The sequence below is a fragment of the Filicampus tigris genome, chromosome 12 (assembly GCF_054856515.1).
Source record: "Filicampus tigris isolate MCC_2025a chromosome 12, RoL_Ftig_1.0, whole genome shotgun sequence".
Lineage (NCBI taxonomy): Eukaryota > Metazoa > Chordata > Actinopteri > Syngnathiformes > Syngnathidae > Filicampus > Filicampus tigris.
The window spans coordinates 2,675,355-2,697,373 of NC_141228.1; the positions used below are offsets into that span (position 1 = coordinate 2,675,355).

General features: G+C 42.0%; 2 protein-coding genes across 3 annotated transcripts; both read right to left on the reverse strand.

The window, feature by feature from the left end:
• Positions 1–1,289: 1,289 nt before the first annotated feature.
• On the reverse strand, positions 1,290–12,054 carry ttc4 (tetratricopeptide repeat domain 4). The gene is made up of 10 exons (XM_086047408.1): positions 11,728–12,054; positions 11,227–11,344; positions 10,955–11,116; positions 10,786–10,863; positions 9,843–9,967; positions 9,679–9,765; positions 9,350–9,591; positions 9,169–9,253; positions 8,738–8,820; positions 1,290–1,662 (listed from the first exon to the last, which is right to left on the reverse strand). The coding sequence occupies exons 1-10, from the start codon at positions 11,833–11,835 to the stop codon at positions 1,563–1,565; spliced, it is 1,188 nt and encodes a 395-aa protein (XP_085903534.1). The 5' UTR covers positions 11,836–12,054; the 3' UTR covers positions 1,290–1,562.
• A 160-nt stretch (positions 12,055–12,214) lies between these two features.
• pars2 (prolyl-tRNA synthetase 2, mitochondrial) lies at positions 12,215–20,050 on the reverse strand. Of its 2 annotated transcripts, none has more exons than XM_086047406.1 (4): positions 19,856–20,050; positions 19,181–19,511; positions 15,512–15,757; positions 12,215–13,430 (listed from the first exon to the last, which is right to left on the reverse strand). In XM_086047406.1, the coding sequence occupies exons 1-4, from the start codon at positions 19,933–19,935 to the stop codon at positions 12,549–12,551; spliced, it is 1,539 nt and encodes a 512-aa protein (XP_085903532.1). In that variant the 5' UTR covers positions 19,936–20,050; the 3' UTR covers positions 12,215–12,548. The 2 variants fall into 2 exon arrangements, with proteins under 2 accessions (XP_085903532.1, XP_085903533.1); XM_086047407.1 differs by having other exon boundaries at positions 19,718–19,866.
• Positions 20,051–22,019: the final 1,969 nt, after the last annotated feature.

A 22,019-nucleotide genomic window follows, 5' to 3' on the forward strand; every position in this document is an offset into this window, starting at 1 on the left:
TCAGCCTCCCCGGCAAGGTCTATTCAGGGGTGCTGGAGAGGAGGGTCCGTCGGAAGGTCGAATCCCGGATTCAGGAGGAGCAATGTGGTTTTCGTCCTGGCCGTGGAACAGTGGACCAGCTCTACACCCTCAGCAGGGTCCTCGAGGGTGCATGGGAGTTTGCCCAACCGGTCTACATGTGTTTTGTGGACTTGGAGAAGGCGTTCGACCGTGTCCCTCGGGGAGTTCTGTGGGGGGTGCTTCGGGAGTACGGGGTACTGAGCCCCCTGATAAGGGCTGTCCGGTCCCTGTACCACCGATGCCAGAGTTTGGTCCGAATTGCCGGCAGTAAGTCGGATTCGTTTCCTGTGGGGGTTGGACTCCGCCAAGGCTGCCCTTTGTCACCGATTCTGTTCATAACCTTTATGGACAGAATTTCTAGGCGCAGCCGAGGTGTCGAGGGGGTCCGGTTTGGTGGCCTCAGTATTGCATCTCTGCTTTTTGCAGATGATGTAGTACTGTTGGCTTCTTCAAGCCGCGATCTCCAACTCTCGCTGGAGCGGTTCGCAGCCGAGTGTGAAACGGTCGGAATGAAGATCAGCACCTCCAAATCTGAGACCATGGTCCTCAGTCGGAAAAGGGTGGCGTGCCCTCTCCAGGTCGGGGATGAGATTCTGCCCCAAGTGGAGGAGTTCAAGTATCTTGGGGTCTTGTTCACGAGTGAGGGTAAGATGGAACGGGAGATCGACAGGCGGATCGGTGCAGCGTCTGCTGTGATGCGGACCCTGTATCGGTCTGTCGTGGTGAAGAAGGAGCTTCGCCGAAAGGCGAAGCTCTCAATTTACCGGTCGATCTACGTTCCTACTCTCACCTATGGTCATGAGCTGTGGGTCATGACCGAAAGAACAAGATCTCGGATACAAGCGGCCGAAATGGGTTTCCTTCGCAGGGTGTCCGGGCTCTCCCTTAGAGATAGGGTGAGAAGTTCGGCCATCCGGGAGGGACTCAGAGTCGAGCCGCTGCTCCTCCGCGTCGAGAGGAGCCAGTTGAGGTGGCTCGGGCATCTGATTAGGATGCCTCCTGGACGCCTCCCTGGTGAGGTGTTCCGGGCATGTCCCACCGGCAGGAGACCCCGAGGACGACCCAGAACACGCTGGAGAGACTATGTCTCCCGGCTTGCCTGGGAACGCCTTGGGATCCTTCCGGAAGAGCTGGAGGATGTTGCTGGGGAGAGGGAAGTCTGGGCTTCCCTGCTGAAGCTGCTGCCTCCGCGACCCGACTTCGGATAAGCGGGAGATAATGGATGGATGGATGGATACTTGGTTCATTCATGATAATTATTGAGAAGTCACAATTAAAAGGTAATTTGAGCAAATTTCAGAAGCATGCATGGAAGTGTTAACCCTTTGAATCAATGTTGATGAAGGAACTCTCAGGTTCAAAAGGTTGGTGATTCCTGATGTGGATATACGCTGGCTTTTGCTCCCATTTCCACAACAAAGTCAATTTTCTTTCGGCGAATAAAGTCTTTGGCCGTGTGTGAACATTGTCTTATACAATATAAAAACTGAAGGTCAGCAGTATCACAATCCCCTTATTTTTTTTCCTGTTAAATACTGCTTCCAGAATGATGAGCCATTCACCAAGATGATGAAACTGGGCGTACCCACCTTGACAAAAAACCTGCAAAACAGAAAGTGCATAGTCAAGAGCTAGGTCCATAAAAAGGTGTAAACAAGTTGTGAGAATTATATCCTCTGTGGCTGGGATTTTTAACTGGTGTTTCGGGAAGTTTAAATCCTACTGCCCAAGAGTTCAAACCCCACCATGATAATGACACACAAACAGTACAACAAAAGTAGACATTAAAAATGTCACAAATGGAAAATAAACTCCCGGATACAAGACCAAAGAAATTGATTGCATCAAACACAAAACAACAGCATCCCCTTCTGGAAGAAAGTTTTGGATCACAAAGGGCAGCTATGCCATAAGGAAAATCATTGGAGAGTGCTGCATTTGTAAGCGCTACAATACAACAAAAGATGGCAAATTTACCTGGAGCAAGGGCTTTACCAGACTAGACCCCTTTTGCCAACACTGGGGTTGATTATTTTGGTCCAATTGAAGTAAAACGAGGGAGATCTTTCTGCAGAATGTACGGAGTAATATCTACTGGCTTGGCAAGTCGAGCGATTCATCTAGAGGTAGCGTCTACGTTGGATACCGATGCATGCATAAATGCCCTCAGACGTTTCATGAGTCACCCGGTTTAGCTATCTCTGGGGGCGGCCATTTTGTGACAGTGACGGACCACGCCATCAGTGACGATTACACTGATGGACAAAAAAACACTTCCATCAGTGCTTATTCCTCCATTTTTAAAAAGAGATCCGCCATTCGTCAGCGAAATCTGCGTCCATCAGTGACGGACCGGTACGTCAGTCTGATTTGCCCACCTCTGCAAATAACATGAATGCCTACCTCAATTTTTTTTTGCCTAAGTCTGATTTTTGCAGGAAATAACTTTCCATAGACCAGTGCAGATGTTGCTCAATCTCCAAGATAAAGGATGGTTAGGCAATTATGTTATTATCGTGATGAAATCATAACCTGTGTGTGAAATAGATCACCGAACCCACAACAGCGGTAAGGGATGTTGTTCAGCTGAAGAAGGAGTCCTATTGGACCTTTTTGGCCTGCGGGCCCCCGGAGGCAGCTGACAGATACCGGCTGGCCAAGCGGAATACAGTTTCGGCGGTTGCTGAGTAGGGTTCGTTTGAATTTGGACGATTCCGTTTCCGGTTCTTTGATTCGATTCCGGTTCCTATCGATTCTCGATTCAGATTCTTACCAAAAAAAAAGCGACACTGAGCACAGCGAGGCAGATAATTGTTTGTGAGGAGTAATGTTCTGTCATAATAGATCTCAGATACTCTCAAGTTAAACCAGTTTGCATTATTTTATTGCAATGTTTTTCCTTTTTTGATTTGTTTCAAGACTACAGTTAGTTAGACTTCACTTTGATGGTTAATGCAGTTATTGCAATTTTGTTGTTTGATCACAATAGATTGGTTTATTTACATTTCAAAAACCAGAAGCCATTCATTTACGAATGTGATTGCACTTTAGTTTACATATTTAAATGTTCAGATATTAAGATTTGAATGAGGCAAAATAACATGCCCTTTCTCTCAAATATATTGTTACAATCATTTGTTTCAGATGTACTGTAATTATTTTCTGTATAAAAATTTGGTGTTCAAAAATACTTTTTTCAAACTTGAGTCTTGAAAAAGAGGGGGTCGTCTTATATTCGGGCCAATACGGTAGTTTTTAAGAATATGCTCCATGCAAGCCCACTAGTTGAAACAAGGAATTCTCAACTCACGCAAACAGCCTCTCAGCCATTTTCAAACACACACACATACACTTTCATCTGAAAGCATGCTACTGAACACCAATTGATTGGCTAATCTTGTCTTGCTTTAGAGGGAAAATATATATGACAAACACAACGCTGCATTTTAAGGGCAAGCAAGGAAAGTCTAATCTAATCCAAGCAGTCTATGTAACCATATGATGTATATGTATGTAGGTACAGTATTTATGTATATGCTGCAGCTAGGTATGATCTAAGCTAAATATTAGCTGGATATGTGCATTTGTTGGTTCAATGTTGCAATTAGACGTACCGGTACTAAGCCGATTCTGAGTTTGGGTTATGAGCTGCATCGCATCATTTTATGGCTAGGCGTCGGCCGAATGAGCCGGCCCGGGCAGGATGACCGACCCCGTGAAGGGCGACTGCTGCCACCGCGGTGCCGCGCAGCTGTGGAGATCTGTGGGAATTGGCCCGCCCAGAGTCATCGCCGCCGGGACGAAGCGGGCCGAGGAGCTGAGTGCGAGTGGGGGCGAGCTAACGTGCTATTGCTACGCATCTTCGGCGGCAGGAGCCCGAGGCTGCGCGCACACTTTTTATTATTATTATTATTTATTTATTTTTTAATCGGTCGTACTTTGTTCGTAGCTCTTCCGCACGGCTAACTAGGAATCGAAACTTAGCACCGACATTATAAAATCTGAACGGTTCCGGGTGAACTGGAATGATGGAACTGATTCCACTCGAATCCGGGGTTTCGGTGCCCAATCCTAAGGGGGACACAGCCGTGCATGTGTTTGCCGAGCAATTCATCCTCATCGTCAATATTTTGAAGCAGATGTAACGCCTCCTCTACGCTAAAGCTTTTTTTGTCAAGATACATGTATAGATCATGGCGACCAGCAGCCTTCATCAATGCAGAGGCTGATTGCTATGGAAACCTTAATCACGCGATCAAAGAAATTGATGGCGTCAAAAGGGGGTTGGATTAACTTAGAAAATAACGCGCTAAATTGACAGCCCTAATTATTTTTCATAAGAGCTTTATTTTTTAGAAGTTCATGTCAATACAATAATGTAGCTGTTACTGAAAGTGTGCTACTAAACACCAATTGATTGGCTAAGCTTGTCTTGCTTTAGAAAAATTATATATGACATACACAACGCTGCATTTTAAGGGCAAGCAAGGAAAGTCTATCTAATCCAAGCAGTCTATATAAGTGCTACTAAACACCAATTGATTGGCTAAGCTTGTCTTGCTTTAGAAAAATTATATATGACATACACAATGCTGCATTTTAAGGGCAAGCAAGGAAAGTCTATCTAATCCAAGCAGTCTATGTAACCATATGATGTATCTGTATGTACAGTATTGATGTACATGCTGCAGCTGTGTATGCTATAAGCTAAATATGAGCTGGATATGTGCATTTATGTGTTGAACTTGTTGGCTCAATGTTGCCATTAGACGTACGTAGCCGATTCTGACTTTTGGGTCATGAGCTGTCAGTTCTATGGCTTTTTTTTTTTTTTTTTTTTTTTTTTTTTTTTTTTTTTTTTTTTTTTTTAAATCGGTCGTACTTCTTTCGTAGCCAACTAGGAATCGAAACTTAGCACCGACATTCTGAAATCTGAACTGTTCCGGGAGAACCGGAATGATGGACCTGGTTCCACTTGATGCCCGTTTCTTGGTGCCCAACCCTATTGCTGAGGCAAAAACTCGGGTGTGGGAGGAGTTTGGCGAGGCCATGGAAAACGACTTCCGGACAGCTTTGAGGAAATTCTGGTCCACCATCCAGCGTCTCAGGAGAGGAAAGCAGTGCACCATTAACACTGTATATCGTGGGGATGGTTTGCTGATGACCTCAACTCAGGACTTTGTTGGTCGGTGGGGAGAATACTTTGAAGTCCTCCTCAATTCCACCGACACACCTTCCACTGAGGAAGCAGAGCCTGGACACTCTGAGGTAGGCTCTCCTATCTCTGGGGTTGAAGTAACCGAAGTAGTTAAAAAGTTCCTCGCCCCGAGGGGTGGATGAGATCCGCCCGGAGTTCATAAAGGCTCAGCAGGGTCCTCTGGGGCGCATGGGAGTTCACCCAACCAGTCTACATGTGTTTAGTGGACTTGGAGAAGGCGTTCGACCGTGTCCCTCAGGGAGTTCTGTGGGGGGTGCTTCGGGAGTACGGGGTACTGAGCCCCCTGATAAGGACTGTTTGGTCTCTGTACCACCGATGTCAGAGTTTGGTCCGCATTGCCGGCAGTAAGTCGTATTCGTTTCCGGTGAGCGTTGGACTTCGCCAAGGCTGCCCTTTGTCATCGATTCTGTTCATAACTTTTATGGACAGAATTTCTAGGTGCAGCCGAGGTGTCGAGCGGGTCCGGTTTAGTGGCCTCAGTATTGCATCCCTGCTTTTTGCAGATGATGTGGTGCTGTTGGCTTCTTCAAGCCACAGTCTCCGACTCTCACTGGAGCGGTCCGCAGCAGAGTGTGAAGCGGTCAGAATGAAAATCAGCACCTCCAAAGCTGAGACCATTGTCCTCAGTAGGAAAAGGGCGAAGTGCCCTCTCCAGGTCGGAGATAAGATTCTGCCCCAAGTGAAGGAGTTCAAGTATCTTGGGGTCTTGTTTGCGAGTGAGGGTAGGATAGAACGGGAGATCAACAGGCGGATCGATGCAGACTCTGTATCGGTCTGTCGTGGTGAAGAAGGAACTGAGCCGAAAGGCAAAGCTCTCGATTTACGAATCGATCTACGTTCCTACTCGCGCCTATGGTCTTCCTGTGGGTCATGACCAAAAGAAGATGATCTCGGATACAAGTGGCCGAAATGGGTTTCCTTCGCAGGGTGTCCGGGCTCTCTCTTAGAGATAGGGTCAGAAATCAGTCCATCCAGGAGGGACTCAGAGTCGAGCTGCACTTCCTCCGCGGTGAGAAGTGCCAGTTGAGGTGGCTCGGGCATCTGATTAGGATGTCTCCGGGATGGACGCCTCCCTGGTGAGGTGTTACGGGCATGTCCCACCGGCAGGAGCCAGAAGGACGACCCAGGAAACGCTGGAGAGACTATGTCTCCCGGCTTGCCTAGGAACGCCTTGGGATCCCACCGGAAGAGTTGGAAGACATGGCTTGGGAGAGGGAAGTCTGGGCTTCCCTGCTAAAGCTGCTGCATCCGCGACCCCACCTCGGATAAGCGGCAGATAATGAATGGATGGATGGATGGATGGATGGTGTGAAATAGATGCCAAGTATAAAAATATAATGAGCAAAATGTCGATAGTAAACCAGGCAAATACGCCAAGAGTCATGTTGGGATGTTTTGTAGATCTGGAGTCCATAAGTCCAACTAGCAATTTACAAAACAACTACTTACTGAATGCGTGTTCGTTCTATCTTTCAAGACGGTGTCCAATATAAATAAAGACTAAATCTATTGAATTTTCTCGTCAGTTTTCTTTACCATCTCTGAAGTTCAGGAATCATACAATGATAAGATCTGGGCAGCTTTTCCATCCTCGCGAATGCTCTCACCTGAGACGGATTAAGGCAGAAAAGGGGCAGGGTCTAACATGCAGCCCTCACATTTATACTCTTCAAAATCTAAACATAATGTGGGTTGGTCTCCTCCCTGGCTGGCCCTGCCTATGGGGCTGATCTTCACCAGCTGGTCCCGTGCTCAGATCAGGGCACGCTGACTCTTAGACTTTGACCTGATTAGGCGATGTGCAATTCCCAATTTGGTTTTTGGTTAACCTGTTGGATAATATAAAGCCATTCATATAGATTCAGATCCTTCAGAGATACTAGTACAATAGTGCAATCATTTGCTGGTTATTTATTTTTGGCTCCAAAATAAGTGTGTGAAAAAAATAAAAGGGAACTTTTGAGATTTATACACGGAAGAAAAAGTTACAGGACTAGTGTCACGAAATATATTTAGTTTTAAAATCTAAAGTAAAAGCTTTACTTTTGGAAGTAATCCCTCTGGAGTTTAGGCTTGGTACAAACCTAAGACACTTTTTATACGTTACACAACCCACACGTGAAGACAAGAAAAGAAAAAAAATAATCAGGCATTTGACAAATTTGATCATACTGTGTGTGGCGTGCTCCAATAATCAAGAGAGTAAACCACATGCATAAAGATTCTGTTCCATCACTGATCTAGAATCTAGTTCACAGAGACAAAAATCTTGTGTGATGAAAGGTGATCTAGCAAAAACAAAGATGCAACAACACGCACAAGAGGACAGAAGGATGGTGATCGCGGACTTGGGACTAGTTTTCAAGGGAAAATCCTTAAAGGAAAGACGAACAAAATCCTGGAGATGCCGTGAAAAGAGTCTATTGGGCGAGCTCGAGCTGTTTTCTTAAATTAAGATAATGGCTGCTGTTATTATCCTCATAACAAGGGCAGGACATATGTTTTTATTTACACCCACTTCCTTGTTCTTCACTCAGTTCGCGTCTTGAATAGCTACATTCCATTTCACGTTACTATTCATTGAGTCATGAGTTGGGAGTTGTCAACTTTCCCAACACAGAGATTTTTGGTCAAAATATTGAACATGTTTAAGATTGCCAGCCCAACCCATTTCAGACTCTAGAATCCACTCATAATGACTCAGACCACAGGATAATCTAAAGGAAGGGGTAAACTCATGACAAAAAAAGCTTGATAATCTTTCGGCCTAACTGACTTTCAGACCTTCTCTGCCACACTTATATACTCCTTGAAAGCTTCACAGGCATCTGGATGCTGTTTATGTGTTCAAATTGGGCCTCCTTGAGGACCCTCTTAAATTTCGGACAGGGGAAAAAGACAGTCAGGTCAGGTGACTAGTAATTGGAACGCACAGCAAAATTCTACTTTGCCAGGAACTGTGGGATGATCAGGGCACTGTGAGCAGGCGTTTTGTCATGGTGAAGAAGTCACTAGTTGTCCTGCCACAGATGTTGCCTACTCTCCTCAAAAAATGCAACAAACGCCTCCGAATCTCGTTTATGTGCTGGTTGGTCGTGAGGCATTTTAAAAGCACTTTTATGACACCAGTACTGGAACATTTCTGAAATATTTCATAAATGCTGTCCTTCCCTTCAACTAATTGGACAAAATTAGAGGTGGGCGATATATATCGTTATCATCGTCAATCTTGCTTTCACGATGTGTAATTTTACATTATCGAGTATTAATACTGCCTCTAAAAGCATAACGACTCAAGTCAGTCATCACTTTATTCTGAATACGGTAGCCAATGTATGTGAAGCAAGTGCAGATTTAAAATATTTTTGGTGGGATATCAAATTATCGTTATTGAGTTTTTTGAAAAAATATCTAGGTTGTTTTTTTTTGCCCATATCGCCCACCCTTAGACAAAATTACCTTTTGTGTTGCAACACTTTTAAAAGTGAAGTATCTGGTTCAACTTTGTAGAGTGTCTTCCTCTCTTCATCCTCAAAGAACAGCTACAGTACAGAGTAAGAAGGTGGTTACTGATCAAATAAAACAGTTTAACTGTCACTCTAAATGGGATCAGTGGATTACTTGCAACTACTACAAAACTGCAATTGTCAATGTAATAGCAAATGTGGCGTATGCAATCACATTGCAATTTATTACAAGTACACACTCGTGTTTGTAACACCAACACTTATAAGTGGCTCACAATCAGTCACTTTGACTTTAAGAAATAGATCTGCATTCAGTAAAACAAAACGTATTAAGTACGGTAGTCATTTGTTTTAGACATTACTTGTATGCTTAAAGTTGTTTTACTGAAAATGTATATATTTTTTTAGAAGTAGAGTACAAACCTGCAAATTTTGGAGGTGATATTTTCGGTCCACATCCCAAGGTGGGAGTTCCTCGCCAAACATGACAGCAAAGTGATCTAAAAAACTAATGCAAAAAATATTAGATTGTAAAATTTAAAAAACTAAAAAAATAAATAAAATAAAAACAGACTATTCTCTAAAATCATGCCAGGAGGTCTACCTGTTGTTCTCACAGAAAGCAGAGATGAAGTCACTCTGCTGATGTTCCGGATAGAGGAAGAGCACAGGCCAATGCAGGGCGTGCTGCTCATCCAGGAAGACCTGAGCTCCGGTGGCCTTGTGTGAGCTGAGACCATCCAGGCTCAGCTCGGCTATTGCAGTTGAAGACCCTTCGTCATCATCCTCAGCGTCTGAACCTGACTGAAGAGGCTTCACAGACTGGAGGAGATTGATGCCTCGCTCCTAAAACAAAAACATGATGTGACACACAAGATTAAGCTTGAAGTTTGTCCCAGTCAGGGACAGAAGATTTGAATGTCTTTTTATTACCTTTATCGCCGCCATAAGCGCTTCTTTCTTATTATTCAACTTCTTTTCATTAACCTTGGCCTTTCTAGCATCTCTTTCTGCTGACCTCTGTGGTTAAGAACAAACAGAATCCAAACATTGAATTTTATAAATTGACACTAATTTCCCTTGAGGAATGATGCTACCTTATGTTTGTCTGCTGTTGTTCTCAGGTCCTGTAACTTCTTGTCTGTAGGATGAGCTTTGAGACCCTCGTCACACCACTGAATGGCTGCCGCAAAGTTACGCAACTCAATGCAACACTGAGCACCTGAACACAGCATCACATCCAATTATAAATACTAATCACATTCCTAGATGACCACAATGCAGCTTGTAAAACAAGTTCAATAATAAGGTTTGATTAAATCAAACTGATAACCATTTTGAATGACACTGAATTCAATCTTCCTCAATAATGATGTCACTGTCTGGTATTTAATAAAATATACAAGCCATTAAAGTTAGGCGAAAAAAATCAATCAGCTAACTTGTTTGAAGGGGAAGTCAAACCAAACAGCACGGCCGTGACTCTTGTGAGGATAAGCGGTAAAGATAAAGGATGGATGATGGATGTTCAATGCAGGCCAACGAGTTGAAACAAGGTATTCTGATAAATATTGCGTTTGTGGAATAAGTGTTAATCCACTTGTTTTCAGCCATGGGGCGGCCATTTTGTCACTTCTGTCGACTGAAAATGACTTCACAGTTGCTCAGCTAACGACCAATCACAGCTCACCTGTTTTCTGAAGCTGAGCCGTGATTGGTTGTTACCTGATCATTTGCGATGTCATTTTCAGATGACAGAAGTGACAAAATGGCCGACACTTGAGATGGCTAAAAAAGGGTGGCTTTTGCTGCTTAACTCATATTCCACAAACGTATCATTCACGTGTTATTACGCCGTCTTTCAACTAGTGGGCCTGCATAGAACATATTCTTGAAAAAAATATGTTTGGGTTGACTTCCCTTTAAGTCAAACATTAAAAAAAATAGCGCTACAAGGCATGCGATACTATTTCAGCTACCTAATTTGTGCTAAATACCTCTTATGGCAAGGATAGGCATTTTTATATTTTATATACATACCTCTAATCAAGGCTTTAAGATGGTCTGGTGTGGTTTTCTTTGCGGTTGCAGCATCATTCAGTGAAGATCGCATGTTACCTATATGTCAACAGATCATATCCAAAAAGGTACTCCTGGTCATTTATAAGGAAATTGATTTCTTTGTGGTGATTAAAGGAGAATGTTGTACCAAGATGAAAGTGTGCTGCTGCTCGGTTGGTAAGAAGAACAGTATGCAGGTCTTGGTCACCACATTTATTCTTCAAAGCTGCTGTGTATGCCACTATGGCCTTTTGGTAATTCTTCTCTTTGAAAAATTCATTGCCCTCATTCTTTAAACTTTGTGCTTTTTCTGGAGAATGAGAGAAATCAGTTTGGTTTAATTAACGTTGGACACGTAGGATATTACCATATTATTTACAGTTCATTTTAACACAGGGCTAGTATTTGTGGCACACCTACCTGTTGGGGTCCTGTCTTCATCGTGGATGATAGCCTGGATATGTGCTAGCTCTGGATATTCTTTGGGGTCAATCTCATCGGGTACCGTTTTCATGAACATGGGTATTTTATCAAACTCCTAAATAAGACCAGAGCAAAGAGACGTACGGAACTTCAATTCAATATTTATTTATGTAAACAATTTTTCTGTACAAATAAATTAATGTGCATGTCACTCAAGAGTATGAGGGATGATGTAACGTCACATGATTGTTAATAATGTCGGTGTCACACACACTTGGCCAAGTCAACAATCACCAATAAAGATGTTTACGTTCTAGCTTTAAATAAATCTGCATAACACCGCGGCCATGTTTACAAACATGCTCACATGTTTAAACAGAAGCCAGAGAACACAACCAGCTAGCTCCCTTAGCTAGCTAACATAAAATATGAATATGAGCCGCCTCGTCAGAAAAGATGCACCATTAATACATTTGTAGAGCTACAGTAAGTTCTTACCTCTTCCCATTTTTCTTCGCTGAAGGCATTTTTGTACTTATGGCGCTTAAACGCTTCCGCGAAAACGTCGTCATCGTCGCTGTCATTTTGTATGGCGGGCGAAGCCATGAATAGTCAAAGGTTATTTTGTGCGCTGTTTTCGAAAGTCAAATGAAAGAGTTGCCGTCAAAATTAAGTGAAAATTGAACGAGACTGTCAGAGTGCACGTGTAACGATTGTACGACTGGCCAAATAGTCCGCGCGGAAACAGCCATGAACATATGTTCCGTCTCAGAAATTGGTCCAGGAAACAGAAATACACGCGCGTGCGCACTCACAACTGTAAATATAATTTATACGTAAGTTAAATACCACATTCGTAGGTGTTATAAGAAAGCAAAAGGTTAATAAAAGGTGAGACCTTATGTCTACTGTTCACAGTTTTCCCTCCAATCGTTCTCTCATTCCTACAGTATTGTACACACACATACAAAAAAAAAACATGGTCGAGAATAAACAATCTATTTTATTCAATGGAAGGGAAAGGCAACACTTCCTTACAGTAATTTGGAGTAATTGGTAAACTGGCATTTCAGATATGGCGAATCATATTGTGATTTATTTGTTCTGCGAGAGATACAATGTCATGGCTCATGCAGTGGGCATTTGTACATAATTTCCAGTGGTTCTCAGCCATTAAAAGTCCAGCACTACTGTCAGTCCTTTTACTAAGACTTACACAATGTCATGTACCCTTGTTCACTTGAATCACCATATTCCACACCCCACTTTTATGCAGTTCATTAAATTAATATTAAGAGACAGCTCAGACCCAATTTCAGTCACGCGATTTCCACTTTTCCCAAAAGACAAAAAAACTCATCCTTACTTAAAAACATCGTCTCATCAGTCTGTTGGCAGATCACCTCAAACTTGGGTGTGTCCTCCAGCGCTCTCTGTCCAATCACAACGACATACGGGTAGCCCAGTCGGCTGGCGTCCTTCAGCCTCTTGCCGATGGTCATCTGGGTGCGGTCATCAAGAACAACCTCACCTCTCAGATGAGGCAAAGTCTGTTCTAATGTTTGAACAAGCTCTTCAGCCACCCCTGTTGCCTCAACCGTCTTGCTGCCCTTCTTGGGGGGTAAAATGCAAACCTGGTAAGGTGCTAGAAGACCTGGCCAGCGTATACTATCTTCCGTTGACATCACCTCGATGGCTGCAGCGAGAATACGCGTCAATCCGAGGCCGTAGCAGCCCATTTCCGCAACGGTCGGCTTGTTTTGGGCATTGCTGAACGCGGCGTTGAACATGTCAGAATACTTTTTGCCCAGATAAAAGGTGTGGCCGACCTCTATGCCCTTGGACTCAGTAAGGGTCCCAGTTTTGCACTGTGGGCAGTCAGTTCTGTTAGACAGCATTGTTTCTATATTGGCAGAGAACTCACAGCTCCCGCAGACCAGAAGTCTGTCTTCACCAATGTCTGCTGGCAGCTGGAACTCATGGGAGAGTTTTCCACCTATGTTCCCCGTGTCGGCCTGCACTTGCACACAACGCAGGCCGAGTCGCGCAAAGAGCCGAGTGTATGCGTGACACACAGATTCATAGGTCTCATAAGCGGCTTCCTCACTGACGTCAAAAGAATACATGTCCTTCATGTAGAACTCCCTTCCTCGAAGGAGACCAAACCTTGGCTTTGGCTCATCGCGGAATTTGCGGGTGATCTGTTGAAGACAAAAAGCAGATGCTTATTGTTGTCTGACTTTTGGATGTATCAAATCTAACTTTCATTTCAATGCTATGCTGCTTTGTTGACTTAAGGACATATTCTCCCATTGGCATTTAAGGTAATTCCTTACGCGCGCCTCTTACACACTTTCAGACACGGCAATTTTCCCGTTTAGGCTTCTGAAACACCCACCATGTGTAACCTGGAAATGTGTGTGCAACCACCAAAAAAGTTTGATTCAGTGAAATCTGAGGGTGTCCCAAATTTCTGGATTGTGGCGTTTTCATGAGAAATTAAAGTTCCATAAAGATCCATTTTGAAAATAATGGCACACTTTGTGAAATGAACTTACACCGTGGATCCGAAAGTTATCACTAATGATTTGTGTGCAGCTCATCTACGGGCTACTTTGAAGGAGCTGTGTTTGCATTCACTTTTTCATCCAATAAAAGCAATTTAATCACAATACTGTGCTCGTAACAGAACGATTATGAAATACCCACCCCAAAATATATAATGTGTTATTAATATAAGAAAACAAATTAAATTGATTAAAAATGAAAAATTAAAACAACTATCAACAGGAAAATACAATTAAAAAAATGTCTAGTAGTAAAACAAACTTTCAAGGAATGTACACTGTGAACATTATAATGTAGTGTAATGTGCAATGTCAACATCCATGGTCCTCAAGCAGTGCGCCGTAAATTATGATTTGACGATTAATCAAAACTTAATCATGACTTCGATTTTGGCTTTTCTTGATCTTTAAAATGTTATAATTGAAGAAAAACGGTTAATGGGCAGAACGACGCGTTAATGGGCAGAACGACGCGTGCTTTATAAGTTCCAGATGTTGTGAAATTACCCTGAATGCACCATATTGCTTGCATAGCAAACGTGTAGCATATGTGATTCTGCCGTCCCCGAGTGTGCTTAAAGATGTTTAATAACACCCCAGTTGGGGTTTACTGTAAAACTAAACACACAACAGACAATAATCACGCACATTGTGTATTTAAAATCAAAATATGCTTTGTTTTTAAAACAAAAGCTAACAGGAAATTAGCTTTGACTTCGGGAGTTACATTTCTTCAGAAAATGAGTATTCACACACAAACACCACGGAAACACATATACACAGGTAAGATACTACTCAAAGGCACAAATTATTGTTATTGTAATTACTAATTACAGTATTATTGTGAAAAACGAGTTGTATGAATAGAGTTCAATCACAACTTCTTCTGTTCTCATTCTAAGTGTGTACTCCATCCATGCAGGGAGCCACACTTTGTATACTTTAATACTTATTGTACGTTACCAACCCCGAGTTTGAACCCGCTCCCACCCCGTGACCGCTTAGCACGGGCGAAGCCATCGTAATCGGTCATGGTATAATTAATGAATGGTGTTTCTGTGCCGCCAATTCATGTAGAGACTTTAGTACCATTATCATGCGTGCCTATCGCATACAACATGGAAAGGCCCCCCATGTGTACAACACTATAGCAGTTGCCGCAAAAACGACAACATAACATATAACACCATATCCCTCTCTTAAAAATAATAAATAAATAAAAAATGTTTTAAGCAAGCGGCACGGTGGCCGACTGGTTAGCACGTCCGCCTCACAGTTCAGAGGTCGTGGGTTCGATCCCGGCTCCGGCCTCCCTGTGTGGAGTTTGCATGTTCTCCCCGTGCCTGCGTGGGTTTTCTCCGGGCACTCCGGTTTCCTCCCACATTCCAAAAACATGCATGGTAAGTTGATTGGATACTCTAAATTGCCCCTAGGTGTGATTGTGAGTGCGGATGTTTGTCTCTGTGTGCCCTGCGATTGGCTGGCAACCAGTTCAGGGTGTCCCCCGCCTACTGCCCAAAGACAGCTGGGATAGGCTCCAGCACGCCCCGCGACCCTTGTGAGGAGAAGCGGTACAGATAATGGATGGATGGATGTTTTAAGCAACCCTCTCATCCCCCCGATTCCATTAAGCTGAAAATGACTTGATCTGGCCCAATTTCAGATCACGTGATTGGGACATCCCTAGTTGTCTCCCCCCAAAAGCCCAAACTAACCTGATACAACAATAGAGGCATCTGCCTGTAAGACAGCGTGGTCTGGTGAGCCACCAGATGGGTCACGGCCTCCTCGTGCGTGGGTCCCAAACAGTAGTCAACACCATGGCGATCTTGTAGACGGAACAGCTCCTTTCCCATCAAGTCCCAACGCTTACTGGTTCTCCACAGATCAGCGGAGCACAAACTGGGCATGTCCAGCTTCTGCCCACCTATCTGCTGCATTTCCTGGTCGATCACTCTCACCTGGTGGTTTGAGGAAATTGTAAATTGCCACCTCGTTTCTCAAAGATCCAGGAAACATTTAGCATAACTGAGCCTTCTAAACAACCATACAACTTGAACATTGGATCTCCTTGTATTGAGAATGGATATTAATCATTTTGGACATGAACTATTTTTAAACTGTACAAAATACAACTAAATAAAAGCAATCAGCTGGTCTCTATCGTGGATTTTATCCTACTGAGGTGTCTGGGACCCTGCGATAAACGGGAGTTCACTTTAGTTGTTGAGATGAAAAACATCACTGCATCACATTGAGAGCTATTTCTACTATTCTGGTAAGAAGCTGATGTACATGTATACCACTGGAAACAACCACCACAAACATAAACATATTGTTAGATAAACCAACCTTTACATTTTCAAAATATATACATATTTATATTTAAAGGCAGACTACAGTGATGCAGTTTAGATTCTGTTAGAACATGTTCTTCTTTTGGCAATTTTGTATTACAAGAGTTGATCACATGAACCTGAAACCTCGAAGCTTGTATCAGCCTTCCTGAATCACACTGGTTCAAAATAGTTCTTCAGAGTTTGTATCGTTCTGCTAATGTCACGTGACCGCTCAAAACGGTTTGGCAGCTGTCATTGTTTTGACAGGTTGTTTTGGTGCCAACTTGTGCAATAACCACCGAATTATTGAACAATGTTTTTTTGTGTGTGTTAGTAATGGTGACCCCGTGGAAATCAATTAGGGCTGGACCGATAATTCAATATCAATATGTATCGCGATTGGCACATGATCGATATCAATAGAAAATGGCTTTGATAAAACATTGGATAGAGAAAAAATTAGAAAACAAACCCGATCGCGACATGGTGCGTGATGTAGGTAGCGGACATCCACCCCCATACACGAAGAAGAAGCCGCTAAATCAATGAAGAAGAAGCATTTAAACCAACAAAGTAGCAGCAGCTAACCCAACTGAGCATGCATGCGGAACCGCCGGCTGTGCGCCATACTCGAGCCGAGCCACAGAGCTGCGTAACTTTGTTCAAATAAATGACATGTCAACTCAGGACAACTCTTACAATAAAATTATATTATGCATAATAACCCAATTAAACACCTCCGGATGGAGACGTAGTGTACAAGTAAAGGAGTTCCCTGTCTTTGACATGCTAGCGCCAGTTAACCATATCCGACCCCTCAGCATCGCACATAAGTTAAAATCAAGCAAGCAAAATATGAATGGACCATGGCAATAATGAGTCCGGTAAAAAGATAAAGTAGTCCTAAGACAGTTGGTCAACAATAAAGTATGCACTGCAAGAGAGTATTAGTTTATTTATATTGTGTGAACATAAATTGTATTGTATTGAATGAATGCTAGTGTATGTGTATCAACAATACCGCTTTGGGGTACTTAAGGCAAATAAGCATTTACAATCCACTGGTGGAAGAGAACCTGCACATTAAGCTACATAGCGATGTACACAAAACAGTTAACTGTCATTTAAAAAAAAAAAAAAAAGGTTTAAAACAAAATCAGTAATTATCAATATTGACTGATATGAAATACTTAGATTGTGAGTTTTCCACACATATCGCCCAGCCCTACAAAGCACATTGTTTAAAACTGAGTTTATTTAATCTTTATATTGACCAGTTTATTTCACTCTTTCATAGTTATGTTGACCTCTTATTAAAAGTTAAGTATTATTTTAAAATAAAATAACCTAACCTTGTTATACATTAATGGCCACATTATGCCGCCGCCCCTGTGTGACCTATATCTTTGCTACTGTAACAACGAAAATTTCCCCACTGTGGGATCAATAAAGGCATTCTTATCTTATCTTATCTTAAATTCATTTTTCTCCAGGTCATTATTTTCAATAGTTAAAAAAGACAAAAAAATATCGCTATCGACCAATATGAAACACCTATATAGTGATATACATTTCAGTCATATCACCCAGCTCTAAAATCAATGTTAAAGAATTTAGGATTGTTTTGATTTTATAAGGCCAAATAAAGATTGTGGGAAGTGGCTTGCAAATACATATGTCTTCCAGCATCATCAGTGTCATGTGAAAGCATATTTTCAAAAGCCGGAAGTGAGCAGGAAGAGGAGCAACCTGTTAAAGCAGTTACATTACAATACTCGACTCGCTCACTTCGTCTCCTGACACACATCCAACGTGTGGTGGCAAGCGGTTTTTCAAACCGTTAACCCAGAAGAGGGTGCCCGTAGGGTAAGCGGATTTGAATAGTAAATTAGCAAGCTAATGAGCTTCAAACAAACCTCTGCCTTTATCATCCCTCCCGCGGTGTCATGCTCAGACGTTTTTTTTTTCTGGGGTGCGGACATAAGGACGGGAGCGCATAACTGCGTTTCTACCACTAAAGTCTGGAGCGCTCTTGTGTGTTTCTCCCTTTACAGCCGGGAGAGCGTATACGTCATTTTCTTTTTTTTTAAATCCAATTCCCGGTCTCTTAGACAATGAAAGGCATCAGAATATACATGACGGTGACGTGAGTTGGCGGAGAATATCCAGAGTTTTTCGAGAAGTAATGGCCGCACAGTCAATTGCGGGAGCTCTGATCTAAAGTCACAGCAGTGATATAGATGACACGCTCGTGGACTTTAAAGCCGTGAAACCATCCAAACGTGATGTATGGTTAAGACATATATTCGTAGACAATGACGATTTCAACGTCTTTGTAAGGAGAACACAGCATGGTAATTGCCACTCGATTTTTAAAAATTAAAAATCGTGCATCACTTGCATCTTCGATTGATACAGTAAAAATTAATAAACTCGGGCCAGTGTGAAAGCCACATGTCTAAGCTCTCAAATTTTGGGGGAATTATGTTCTATCTGCTACAGGGTCTGAGCTATTATTTTGTAGGTAGCGAAAATGTCAGGTTTTCAAGGGTGACTCCAAAGACGACCGTAGGTTTTAGAGTGATGTCTCACGAGGACCTTCAGGCTTTAATGGGTTAAAAGGTCAAGGACGGGCGGGGTCTGAGGACGATCATTTTTATGAATAAGGACGGAGGCACAAGAACGGAAGGGTACCCAGGTCGCGGACGGAGGACGGACCGGCAAAAAGGGTCAAGTGCCCAGTTCTGTTAATCTGTATCTTTTTTTTTTTTTTTTTTTTGCTTTTATTTCTGAAAGATAAGAGTGAGTGAATGTTTAACCCTTTAGCGACATAGATTGTTTTTGACTTCACTCAACGAGTAGATGTTCCTCAAGTTGCTTTCACTGGAGCACCAAAGCTCCGAATCTGTTTTGGCACAATTTAAAGGAAAGCAAACAATGCTTCATGGAGCTTTACCCACACATCTCTAATTACAATAATTATGGTACAGTCAGATGAATATAGGGCAATATGTTTATAATATTGTTTACATTATTACATCTCACCAGTTTCTCCATGGAGCGCACAGTGGCAGGAAGGTAGTAGTAGCACCCTGGATTAGAATGATGAATGAGTCCTGCCCGCTGCATGAGCCTCTGGCTCTTACAGGTAACCTCCCCTTGCATTCGGCTGTCAGGGCCCATGTCACGCAGGTTTGAGGGCTGATAGAGACGAGAGACCAGGAGTGGGGATTTCATTTGCCTTCTGTGAGTGGATGCAGGAGCAGCAGCGGGCTCAGCGAAGCTCGAGTGGCTCCTGCGGGAAAGTAGTCCTACTCTATGGAGTCTCCAGAAGACTTTGTGCCGAACCAGGTGCATTAGAGGGTCCATGGTGGCTCTAGTTCACAAAAACAAGTCACTGATGAGAATGATTGAATTACAAGACAAAAAAAAAATGTATTTATTAAACCAAATCCTAACACGTACTGCTCGCTGACACATGATAGTATATATTTACTGTCATGTATTTAAAACATAAAATTGCCAAGAAGACCTGGTGTAAAAGTGTGAAGTTAAAAGGGACAGATAAACGACATTACCCACCGTACACAAATAGTTTCTGTCACTTCCTGTCTGGTACTGTAGCTATGCTAGCTCACTTAGCAGAGTCTAAATAGTTAGCCGTGGAAAATATTACCGAGTTCACGAAAGACCCCACCAAATGACAATAACAACACTTACATTAGAGGCGAAAAGGCTGCGGTCGTTTCGAATAAATGAGGAATCAGCGTATCGACTCGTTCTATGAGCCTTGAAAACATGAAATGCTGTCAAACCGCACTGCAGGCTAAACCTGGTCACGGCATACTGACGCCTACAGGCCCGGAAGAGTAAAGCAGAGTGTACCCACAGTTTAGCAAACCGCTTGCGTTCCGTCGTACACACAGCCGTATATCTGTCAATGTAAATTCAATCAGGAAGTATATTGTTTCTAGAGCGTAGTGCAATGCTTTGTGAATCGCATTTAGAGCAGTCATGGCATGGTTTATTTTCACTTTCATTCCCTCATATCAAATGGAAATACTATTGTTTGAGTTCTATGGTGTTGCTTAAGCAGTTTTATCAGCTGCGAACGGCTACAAATAGCCAATGTGTTTATTTTAATTTTTCGTGCGTCAAATTCATTCACAACCTTTTTCGCTCGCCACAAGCAATCACCCTATTGTCATTATGGGGTGGCGGAATGCAAGCGGATTGGTAAACTGTGGGTACAGTTTATTAAACTGTGGGTACAGATTACTAAACTGTGGGTACAGATTAGCAAAAAAATGTTTTTTCTCATACCCTGGCACCAGAGGGGCTCCGTACAATCCTCCTGTCCCGACACATTGTATATTAAAATAAAATGACAAACTGAATAATATGACATTCCGATCTTTCTGAGAAAAACACAATTATGCCATTCTTAATATTCAATAAAATAAAAAAACACAACGAAACACAAATTTAAAAATAATTTCATAATAATTTACAAAAAATTTAAAAGTATGTATTTTTTAATGAATCTCACTGGGTGGGCATTCTGTAAATTTGGGTGGGCATTCTGTAAATTTGTGCACACTCAGGCCCACCCATGTCTCCGCCCCTGTATCAAAGTCACAAGTTCACAACCACACCCAAATAAAACATGCTCAACCGTTTAAAATCCCCCACAGCTACGGTTATTCTATTTTTCCCTTGGTGCCCTCATTTCACAAACTTTCCTCTGTATTATGTAATACAATCTTCCTTTCCTCTCTTCGTCCCATTGCTTTTGAATCCTTTCCCTAATTTTCTGTTTAATAATACGCTTACTAAGATGAATATCTAGCTCTTTATTTTTATTATTATTATTATTATTATTATTATTATTATTTACAACAGACAGGTGGGCCTGGCCATTCATAGATGAAGTAAAAAAAAGTCATAAATATACTAAATATTTCATCGAATTGACAGCAGTATTATTTGAAAACATCCATGCTTTTTTCTACTTAATTAATAATTTAGCTAAATGGCTTAGAAAGCACATAATTGTAATTCAATATAGGTATGCAGTCAAAGAGAAAAAAAGACGAAAGCAACTGAGTGGCTTGAAATCCTTTTTTAAGGCATCATTTGACCACAAATGCATAATCTCTGGATCACAGCAATTGCTTTTATGTCCAATGAGGTGTCCTATCCCCCACCCGATGTACACATCGTTCTCTCAGTCTGGTGTAAACAACAGTGCTTTACAATATTCAATTTCAAGATTTTCCTATCATTGATTAATACCGTGTCATCTTGTCAGTGTGCAAGGGATATGGACTATATAGTGTAATCTCTGTAAACATCTTCAAAAGAAAATATTTAATGGACAGTTTGAAAGGTGAACATATTTTATTTTGATGTTTTATGTTTTGATGATCTGTTATATTTGGATTTTGTTGACATTAGCACTTTTTTCTGGCTTTATAGCATGTTATGATGCAATTTAAATCATTATTTCTGTCAGTAAAAAAATTATGACTGATGAATATTCTAATTCCAGACCTAAGATAAAACGCACACATACATTAATGGGTGTGTCGTGACTTGGTTGTCATGACTTGTTCCAACATTAGTTCTCAGAGAAGCAGGCGACCAATTGTCTCAGTGAGATAAAAATAATCCCTCGAGCACAGATTAAATCGGCGAAAAACTAATGAGTTTATTTGGTTTCATATATTTATGTTTGCACTGCCATAAAAAATGGTTCCACATTTCTCAGAAAGAAATCATACAAAATACAAACCAAAATAAATATTATTTGAATTTTTTTAATTGATTTTGAAAATATCTATCTATCTATCTATATCTATATCTATATCTATATCTATATATA